At 63.3% G+C, this 10,668-nt stretch overlaps 1 protein-coding gene across 1 annotated transcript; it reads right to left on the bottom strand.

Annotated features, from left to right (window-relative positions):
• Positions 1-744: 744 nt before the first annotated feature.
• On the bottom strand, positions 745-4,433 carry LOC126049912 (PHD finger protein 7-like). The gene is given in 10 exon segments (XM_049827039.1): positions 745-967; positions 1,931-2,120; positions 2,304-2,422; positions 2,575-2,688; positions 2,912-3,046; positions 3,048-3,287; positions 3,371-3,495; positions 3,775-3,876; positions 3,966-4,057; positions 4,391-4,433. Coding segments are annotated over 10 exon segments (1,383 nt in total).
• Between the last annotated feature and the right edge of the window lie 6,235 nt (positions 4,434-10,668).

Genomic DNA, 10,668 nt, shown 5'->3' with positions numbered 1-10,668 from the left:
CAGGGACCTTCAATGCGCATGCGTAAAGGACATTAACATATGCTAATAACTTCCCAGAAATCTAATAAATATGCATAACATTTCTCGGAAATCTAATGAATATGAATGAATAAGTTCAATATAAGGTGTATGATTTTGGTGTTCAGGCGTGCGTGGTTTTTTGAGAGGACGCACCCGCGCACCCGGCCATCAATAAAGAAGTGCCTGCTTATCTGCACTAAATGTGTGTTGATAAGTTCTTTATTCCGAGTTTTTCGGTAAGAGTCCCGGTGGGCTTGTGCACCCGGGGCTTCAGTTTGTGTCCTTTTATCATCCTTGCCCCTCCTTTGGGCAGGCACCCGGACTTGTCAGGTTAATGAGCAGGCTGTGAGCCTTTGGGCTTGGGGGTCGTTTGTGGAGTAACTTCTCCTTCCCTGCAGACAGGGCCACTGTTTGATCTTTGTATCAGAAGAGCTCATCAGAAGAGGGAGCTGCGCATCCTCCAGCACGCCCTCCCTCTCCTGTTGCTGATGTCTGAGCTGATGGGCTTTTCACCTTGGTTCCTTGCTGTGCAGGCTATGTCTTTAAGCAGAACTTGCCCCACCCCAACGTTTGAGACATTAACTCTTTCAGTCTCTCGCAACACCGACCTCAACTTTCCAAGAAAAGGAGCTTTGCCACTTTGCCCCAGTTCAGACCCACCTGGGCAACGAGGATGGGAAATGGGTTATAGCCTTATCGAGAAGGAGACAGAAATGAAGCGTGTCAAAAGTCGCTGGGGCCAGGGCGCGTGATTTTGGGGGGCGAGCCGTGAGGGCCATGCCGGCTGGGGGGGGCACAGCCCACATTGCCAGAGACGGGCGGTGGCGCCGAGTGGGCCGTGCAGGGCCACCCTCCCGGCAGCGGGGACAGAGAGCCGAAGGCCACGGCCATGGCGCGGGGCAGCTGGCCAAGGGCAGCCCGCGAGGAGGGAGGTCTGGGGAAGGTGCTGCCAAGCACCAGGGAGAAGACAACGCTCTGGGCCCAGCCCCTAAGGCTGCCCCCCAAGAAAGGGAGAGGTGGAGGAGGAGGAAGCCGACGAATGAGAGTGGAATGTACCAGCGCAGAGATTCACGTCCAACTTTATTGTACGGGTGGAGGGGGATCAGGACCAGCGCTCGGGGATGGCGCACGGCTGGTCCCGTGGCGGCGTCCGGGCCGGCTGTAGGGATGTTGGGCCCGGCGTTGCAAGCGGGAGCGGTCTCGCATCCGCACGGGCCCAGGGGAGCTGGAGCTTCTGCTGCTGTCGAGCGCTGGGGAGCCGCAGGAGGACCCCGCTGGCAGCTGGCTGGCGGTGCTGGGGCTGCTGGTCTCAGGTGCTGGGGAGCTGTGGGACGGCCCCGGCGCCGCCTGGCTGGGGGTGCTGGTCTCAGTGCCTGGTGCTGGCGCACGGATCCTGTCACGGCGTCTTCTGGGCCGGCTGTAAGGGTGTTGGGCCCGGCGTTGCGAGCGGGAGCTCTTTTGCACGCGGTCGGGCCCAGGGAGGCTGGAGCGGCTGCTGCCCTCAAGCACTGGGGGGCCTTGGGACGGCCCTGATGCCCCATTGCCGGGGCTGCTGGTCTGCGGTGCCAGGGAGCCGTGGGGTGGCCCGAATGCCACCTGCCTCCCAGTGCTGGGGCTGCTGGTTTCCGGCGGTGGGGAGCCGCAGGAGGACCCCGCTGGCAGCTGGCTGGCGGTGCTGGGGCTGCTGGTCTCGGGTGCCGGGGAGCTGTGGGACGGCCCCGGTGCCGCCTGGCTGGGGGTGCTGCTCTCAGCACTTGGTGCTGGCACACGGCTCCTCTCATGGCATCTTCCGGGCCCGCTGTAGGGATGTTGGGCCCGGTGTTGCAAGCGGGAGCAGTCTCGCATCCGCACGGGCCCAGGGGGGCTGGAGCAGCTGCTGCCCTGAAGTGGCGGGGAGCTGCAGGAGGACCGCGATGCCGCCTGGCTGGCGGTGCTGGGGCTGCTGGTCTCCGACGGTGAGGACCTGCAGGAGGACCCTGATGGCAGCTGGCTGGCGGTGCTGGGGCTGCTGGTCTGCGGTGCTGGAGACCTGAGCGATTGCCCCGATCCTGCCTGGCTGGCAGCGCTGGGGCCGGCGAGCTCCGAGCTGGCACTGGAGGCTGTAAGGGGAAGCACGAAGGTCAAGGGCACGGCCCCCAGGCCCGGGGCAGGATAGGCCAGAGCGGTGCCCCCAGCCCTCCTAGAGCAGAGAGGCTCTGCCAGGCCCACCCTGGGGTCCTGCTGCCAGGCCTTGCCTGGCCCCTGGCCCCAGCCCAGGGGCAGCCGGGTGCTTTGCCTCTTACCGGTGCCCAGGCCAGCACACGCGTCGCACTCCCAGCTGGCCGTGCTGCTCGTCAAGTCGGAGCAGCGTCTGTGGGTGCCCTCGGCAGCGCAGGAGCAGCACAGGAGCAGTTGCCAGGGCCTGGGGAAGCAAACGGGTTCATGGCTGTGAGGACAAAGTGATCGCAGCACGGGATTGTCTGGCCAAGCTCTCGGTCTCGGTCCTTGCGCCTCGAGCCCTTGGTGAGACAGGGTTCTCGTACAGAGCCCCAGGGTGCAGCTTTGGCAACTTACCCCTCTTGCTCTGCCTGCTCCCTGCCTCTGGGACAAAGGCACTCCCTGGCATCGCAGCGGCTGTGCCTCTCGCCCAGTTCTGCGTATGCACGCCTGTTCTCCCATGATGGCAGTCTGATGGAGAAAGGAAAATGGATGAGCCCCTGCTGCCCCGGCATAAGGGAGATGCAGGGCGTCCCTGCTCGCCCCCCCCCCCGCCCTGTTTCCAGCTCCTCCGTGAAGCTGAAGCCCAGACTCGCAGGACAGCGGAGGGCCAGGAAGGGCTGCTGGGGCAGCCCCTGGCGCGGCACAGCGCTTGCAGCCTCCTGTCTTGTGAGCCGGCCAGAAGGACACCAACCTCAAGGGGATTCGGATCCCCATGGTGAGCATCTGCGAGAGAAAGTGGTCCCTATCTCTACAGAGTGGGCACTGGAAGCAAGAAATGCCAGCGCACAGAGCCTGTCCCTGCAGGAGGAGAAACGTAAGGGGCGCGAGTGAGGCCCTGGTGCTGCCGAGCGCCTGCCGTGCCCCGGGGGCGAGCAAATCCCGGGGGCGAGGGAACGGCTCCTACCTGGATGCAGCCCCTGTGGAACCAGGCGTGTTTGCACGCTGGGCACACCATGGTGCCGTAGGACTTTCTCTCCTCCACAAGGTCCAGGCAGATGAGGCAGGTGGTGTTCTCCTCCGGAACCGCCTCCACTGCCTGCTCTGGGCGGTGCTCCCAGCAGAAGGCCCTGGTGGTAAGAGGAAAGGGATGGGCGAGGTGAGAAGGGCTGGCTCCTTCCCCAGGTGGCAGCGAGGAGGGGAGAGGAGGTACCTGTACTGAAGAGCGAACTGGGTGACGCATCCACCCTCCACGGCACAGGGGAGATGGAAGCTGCGCTCGCAGCTCCCCCGCCAGCAGGAGATGGCGGCCCCACTCTCGCCACAGACGAAGCAGTGCTGGAAAGAGCAGAGCAGCCCCCATCAGCGGCAGCCCCAGGGCCGCCACGGCCAGCCCCACGCCTCCAGGCAGGGCGCAGGATGTGGCCGCTGCTGGGTCACACCCCGCAGATGCGCCTGTCGGAGGAGGCTCCTGTGCTGGAGCCTCTGTGGAGCTGCTGGGAGCAAGACTCCTGCCCCAGAGCCGGCTGGAAGGGCTGGGATTTCTTTCTCGGGTCTAGGCTAGGCTCCCGCAAACCTCTCCCGGCACAGATCTCCCCGGTCTTGTCAGGTGCTCACCTTCTGCGCTGCCCGCGCGACTGTACGTCGAATATCCTCGGGGAGAAATCCCACGAGTCCTGCTTCCCTGGCCCCTCGCTGAAAAAGCCCACTGGCAAAAAGCTGCAGCAGAGAAAAGAGGAGGAGGTGCTGAGGAGAGCGTGGCAGGGACTGCCTGTCGGCAAGCTGGAGGGAGCCCCGGCGTAACTCACCAGGCAAAACACGTGGGCACAGAGCCCTCGCTTCTCCACTTTGTCCCCGCAGAGACCCGGGTCCGCCTCTGCCCGGCGACACAGCAGGCATGCTGGAGGGGAGAGAGCAAACGCCACTGGGAATGAGCACCTCTGCGGGGCCGGGGGAAGCGTCCCTGAGGGATTGCCCCCGAGGGCCTGCTCTGCCCCTGCCGAGCTGGCTGCTGGGCAGGGCTGGAGGCCTTGGAGAGGAAGGGGGCATTGCAGGCACGGGGGTCCCAGCAGGTGCCCACTGCCCAGCCTGGGCCCCGCTGGCTGAGGGCAGGAGGGGCCCTGCCCCGGGGTGGTCGGGGAGCTCCTGCCTCCCCCTGCCACCGCTCTCGGCCCCACGCCGACCGCCCCGACAAGCCCTCTGCTACGCCGCGGGAGGGCTACTTTGCTCTCACCCTGCTCCATCGAGTCGGGGGCCTGCTGCTTGCTTGCGGACATGGCGCACGTCAACGGTGAGCGTTTGGAGAGTCCCTGTCCCAGCAGCGCCGGGCGTCTCCTCCAAATGCTCCTCTGCTGACTCTGAGGGAGAAGCGGGGCGCGGGCGAGGGAGAAGCCAGAGGCGGCTGAGCTTGCAGCACAGGCCCAGCGCCCCGAGGCCTGGGGCCCCCCTCCTCCCTCGGCAGCCCCGCACCAGCCCCGTCCCTCCCCTGCCCTCTCCTCACCTCACCAGGTCGCACTGACGGGCGGCCTGCGCCCAGCGCTCCTTTTTGTGGGCTTGCCCCCGCGGGTCACAGTGGCCACTGTGACATCAGCACCGCTGGCCTGCGCGCGCCCCAACGACGGGCAGGGACGCCCTCGGCCACCTGCCGCCCGCTCTGAGGCGGCCACCGCCTCACCGGGGTGGCTGCGAAGAGCCGAGGCGGGGGCCCGAGCCCTCGGCAGCCACGTCACCGGGGTGGCTGCGAAGTGCCGAGGCGGGGGCCCGAGCCCTCGGCAGCCACGTCACTGGGGTGGCTGAGGGAGCTGGGGCTGTTTAGGCTAGAGAAGGGGAGGCTGAGGGGAGACCTTGTCGCTCTCTACAACTACCTGAAGGGGGGTTGTAGTGAGGTGGGTGGTGGTCTCTTCTGTCAGGTGGCTGGAGTTAGGACGAGAGGCAATGGCCTCAAGTTGCGGCAAGGGAGATTTAGGTTAGGTAGGCGCGTGATTTTGGGGGGCGAGCAGTGAGGGCCTGTCACGACCCAGACTGGACAGACCAGGGAGTCGTGTTTAATTTGAAATTCCCTCGGGCTAAATTAAGGTGAAACGACACCAAACGATCGGTTAGAGATTTTGTTCATGACCGAAGCCAGCTGAACTGGGGAGGCGTGGTAGTAGGTGGCAGGGTTTCTCACAACAGGAATTGGCATCAGACTACTTCTGTAAACCGTGTAACCATATACATCAACTGAGGGAATAAGGAGATCCCTCCCGTTGAGTCAGGAGGGTCAGAGCAGACCCCCTTGCTTTCCAGACTCCTCCTCAGAGAAGGGTCTAGGGGCGGCTGGATCCACTCTTAGTCTCAGACTTGGTCAACAGTTTATATCTTGAAACGGATGAGGTGTAGGGATTGTGGCAAAGGAAAAGGGAAGAGAGAAGAAGACAGAGAGAAAAAGGAAGAGAGAAAGATTTCACTGGTCCTGGGTCCAGCGTTGGTTCAGTCAGCTGAGGTGTCCGGTCAGCCGAGGGGTCTAGTCCTGTTACTGATTTGTTATTGATTTGTTATTAGTTAGAATTAATCATATTCAATGTTAATAGGAATATAGAATTATGTATCTCTATTGCATTTTATACATTTAACCAACAACCAACAGCTGCTGTGAAATCCTCTGTATAAGCCGGTACCAAGGCCGGAGGAATTGGCCAAAATCATCTAGTAGGAACATTTAGAACTTGGATAACAAGCTTAAGATTGAAGATGATTTGGATATAGTGTTGATTAGTAGGAGTATATTATCACCTAGAAGAATGTATAAGATGTCAGAATTTTAAATTAATGGAAACTGATAAGTTCTTTATGAAGCAACTTGTAGTTATCCGCCAAGAAACAGTTAGTTACCTGCCAAGGGCCGAACTGCGCAGAATCACCTAAAGGAGGTCAAGAAGCGGACAAGTGAGGAAGACTATGAAAGACCACCAGAGGACTCTAGAAGACCACCAGGGACCTTCAATGCGCATGCGTAAAGGACATTAACATATGCTAATAACTTCCCAGAAATCTAATAAATATGCATAACATTTCTCGGAAATCTAATGAATATGAATGAATAAGTTCAATATAAGGTGTATGATTTTGGTGTTCAGGCGTGCGTGGTTTTTTGAGAGGACGCACCCGCGCACCCGGCCATCAATAAAGAAGTGCCTGCTTATCTGCACTAAATGTGTGTTGATAAGTTCTTTATTCCGAGTTTTTCGGTAAGAGTCCCGGTGGGCTTGTGCACCCGGGGCTTCAGTTTGTGTCCTTTTATCATCCTTGCCCCTCCTTTGGGCAGGCACCCGGACTTGTCAGGTTAATGAGCAGGCTGTGAGCCTTTGGGCTTGGGGGTCGTTTGTGGAGTAACTTCTCCTTCCCTGCAGACAGGGCCACTGTTTGATCTTTGTATCAGAAGAGCTCATCAGAAGAGGGAGCTGCGCATCCTCCAGCACGCCCTCCCTCTCCTGTTGCTGATGTCTGAGCTGATGGGCTTTTCACCTTGGTTCCTTGCTGTGCAGGCTATGTCTTTAAGCAGAACTTGCCCCACCCCAACGTTTGAGACATTAACTCTTTCAGTCTCTCGCAACACTGACCTCAACTTTCCAAGAAAAGGAGCTTTGCCACTTTGCCCCACTTCAGACCCACCTGGGCAACGAGGATGGGAAATGGGTTATAGCCTTATCGAGAAGGAGACAGAAATGAAGCGTGTCAAAAGTCGCTGGGGCCAGGGCGCGTGATTTTGGGGGGCGAGCCGTGAGGGCCATGCCGGCTGGGGGGGGCACAGCCCACATTGCCAGAGACGGGCGGTGGCGCCGAGTGGGCCGTGCAGGGCCACCCTCCCGGCAGCGGGGACAGAGAGCCGAAGGCCACGGCCATGGCGCGGGGCAGCTGGCCAAGGGCAGCCTGCGAGGAGGGAGGTCTGGGGAAGGTGCTGCCAAGCACCAGGGAGAAGACAACGCTCTGGGCCCAGCCCCTAAGGCTGCCCCCCAAGAAAGGGAGAGGTGGAGGAGGAGGAAGCCGACGAATGAGAGTGGAATGTACCAGCGCAGAGATTCACGTCCAACTTTATTGTACGGGTGGAGGGGGATCAGGACCAGCGCTCGGGGATGGCGCACGGCTGGTCCCGTGGCGGCGTCCGGGCCGGCTGTAGGGATGTTGGGCCCGGCGTTGCAAGCGGGAGCGGTCTCGCATCCGCACGGGCCCAGGGGAGCTGGAGCTTCTGCTGCTGTCGAGCGCTGGGGAGCCGCAGGAGGACCCCGCTGGCAGCTGGCTGGCGGTGCTGGGGCTGCTGGTCTCAGGTGCTGGGGAGCTGTGGGACGGCCCCGGCGCCGCCTGGCTGGGGGTGCTGGTCTCAGTGCCTGGTGCTGGCGCACGGATCCTGTCACGGCGTCTTCTGGGCCGGCTGTAAGGGTGTTGGGCCCGGCGTTGCGAGCGGGAGCTCTTTTGCACGCGGTCGGGCCCAGGGGGGCTGGAGCGGCTGCTGCCCTCAAGCACTGGGGGGCCTTGGGACGGCCCTGATGCCCCATTGCCGGGGCTGCTGGTCTGCGGTGCCAGGGAGCCGTGGGGTGGCCCGAATGCCACCTGCCTCCCAGTGCTGGGGCTGCTGGTTTCCGGCGGTGGGGAGCCGCAGGAGGACCCCGCTGGCAGCTGGCTGGCGGTGCTGGGGCTGCTGGTCTCGGGTGCCGGGGAGCTGTGGGACGGCCCCGGTGCCGCCTGGCTGGGGGTGCTGCTCTCAGCACTTGGTGCTGGCACACGGCTCCTCTCATGGCATCTTCCGGGCCGGCTGTAGGGATGTTGGGCCCGGCGTTGCAAGCGGGAGCAGTCTCGCATCCGCACGGGCCCAGGGGGGCTGGAGCAGCTGCTGCCCTGAAGTGGCGGGGAGCTGCAGGAGGACCGCGATGCCGCCTGGCTGGCGGTGCTGGGGCTGCTGGTCTCCGGTGCTGGAGACCTGAGCGATTGCCCCAATCCTGCCTGGCTGGCAGCGCTGGGGCCGGCGAGCTCCGAGCTGGCACTGGAGGCTGTAAGGGGAAGCACGAAGGTCAAGGGCACGGCCCCCAGGCCCGGGGCAGGATAGGCCAGAGCAGTGCCCCCAGCCCTCCTAGAGCAGAGAGGCTCTGCCAGGCCCACCCTGGGGTCCTGCTGCCAGGCCTTGCCTGGCCCCTGGCCCCAGCCCAGGGGCAGCCGGGTGCTTTGCCTCTTACCGGTGCCCAGGCCAGCACACGCGTCGCACTCCCAGCTGGCCGTGCTGCTCGTCAAGTCGGAGCAGCGTCTGTGGGTGCCCTCGGCAGCGCAGGAGCAGCACAGGAGCAGTTGCCAGGGCCTGGGGAAGCAAACGGGTTCATGGCTGTGAGGACAAAGTGACCGCAGCACGGGATTGTCTGGCCAAGCTCTCGGTCTCGGTCCTTGCGCCTCGAGCCCTTGGTGAGACAGGGTTCTCGTACAGAGCCCCAGGGTGCAGCTTTGGCAACTTACCCCTCTTGCTCTGCCTGCTCCCTGCCTCTGGGACAAAGGCACTCCCTGGCATCGCAGCGGCTGTGCCTCTCGCCCAGTTCTGCGTATGCACGCCTGTTCTCCCATGATGGCAGTCTGATGGAGAAAGGAAAATGGATGAGCCCCTGCTGCCCCGGCATAAGGGAGATGCAGGGCGTCCCTGCTCGCCCCCCCCCCCGCCCTGTTTCCAGCTCCTCCGTGAAGCTGAAGCCCAGACTCGCAGGACAGCGGAGGGCCAGGAAGGGCTGCTGGGGCAGCCCCTGGCGCGGCACAGCGCTTGCAGCCTCCTGTCTTGTGAGCCGGCCAGAAGGACACCAACCTCAAGGGGATTCGGATCCCCATGGTGAGCATCTGCGAGAGAAAGTGGTCCCTATCTCTACAGAGTGGGCACTGGAAGCAAGAAATGCCAGCGCACAGAGCCTGTCCCTGCAGGAGGAGAAACGTAAGGGGCGCGAGTGAGGCCCTGGTGCTGCCGAGCGCCTGCCGTGCCCCGGGGGCGAGCAAATCCCGGGGGCGAGGGAACGGCTCCTACCTGGATGCAGCCCCTGTGGAACCAGGCGTGTTTGCACGCTGGGCACACCATGGTGCCGTAGGACTTTCTCTCCTCCACAAGGTCCAGGCAGATGAGGCAGGTGGTGTTCTCCTCCGGAACCGCCTCCACTGCCTGCTCTGGGCGGTGCTCCCAGCAGAAGGCCCTGGGGGCAAGAGGAAAGGGATGGGCGAGGTGAGAAGGGCTGGCTCCTTCCCCAGGTGGCAGCGAGGAGGGGAGAGGAGGTACCTGTACTGAAGAGCGAACTGGGTGACGCATCCACCCTCCACGGCACAGGGGAGATGGAAGCTGCGCTCGCAGCTCCCCCGCCAGCAGGAGATGGCGGCCCCACTCTCGCCACAGACGAAGCAGTGCTGGAAAGAGCAGAGCAGCCCCCATCAGCGGCAGCCCCAGGGCCGCCACGGCCAGCCCCACGCCTCCAGGCAGGGCGCAGGATGTGGCCGCTGCTGGGTCACACCCCGCAGATGCGCCTGTCGGAGGAGGCTCCTGTGCTGGAGCCTCTGTGGAGCTGCTGGGAGCAAGACTCCTGCCCCAGAGCCGGCTGGAAGGGCTGGGATTTCTTTCTCGGGTCTAGGCTAGGCTCCCGCAAACCTCTCCCGGCACAGATCTCCCCGGTCTTGTCAGGTGCTCACCTTCTGCGCTGCCCGCGCGACTGTACGTCGAATATCCTCGGGGAGAAATCCCACGAGTCCTGCTTCCCTGGCCCCTCGCTGAAAAAGCCCACTGGCAAAAAGCTGCAGCAGAGAAAAGAGGAGGAGGTGCTGAGGAGAGCGTGGCAGGGACTGCCTGTCGGCAAGCTGGAGGGAGCCCCGGCGTAACTCACCAGGCAAAACACGTGGGCACAGAGCCCTCGCTTCTCCACTTTGTCCCCGCAGAGACCCGGGTCAGCCTCTGCCCGGCGACACAGCAGGCATGCTGGAGGGGAGAGAGCAAACGCCACTGGGAATGAGCACCTCTGCGGGGCCGGGGGAAGCGTCCCTGAGGGATTGCCCCCGAGGGCCTGCTCTGCCCCTGCCGAGCTGGCTGCTGGGCAGGGCTGGAGGCCTTGGAGAGGAAGGGGGCATTGCAGGCACGGGGGTCCCAGCAGGTGCCCACTGCCCAGCCTGGGCCCCGCTGGCTGAGGGCAGGAGGGGCCCTGCCCCGGGGTGGTCGGGGAGCTCCTGCCTCCCCCTGCCACCGCTCTCGGCCCCACGCCGACCGCCCCGACAAGCCCTCTGCTACGCCGCGGGAGGGCTACTTTGCTCTCACCCTGCTCCATCGAGTCGGGGGCCTGCTGCTTGCTTGCGGACATGGCGCACATCAACGGTGAGCGTTTGGAGAGTCCCTGTCCCAGCAGCGCCGGGCGTCTCCTCCAAATGCTCCTCTGCTGACTCTGAGGGAGAAGCGGGGCGCGGGCGAGGGAGAAGGCAGAGGCGGCTGAGCTTGCAGCACAGGCCCAGCGCCCCGAGGCCCGGGGCCCCCCT

This window comes from Accipiter gentilis, chromosome 23 (assembly GCF_929443795.1).
Source record: "Accipiter gentilis chromosome 23, bAccGen1.1, whole genome shotgun sequence".
Classification (NCBI taxonomy): domain Eukaryota; kingdom Metazoa; phylum Chordata; class Aves; order Accipitriformes; family Accipitridae; genus Astur; species Astur gentilis.
Note: the sequence above shows the minus strand (reverse complement) of the source record. Positions and strands in the feature narration are given on the sequence as shown.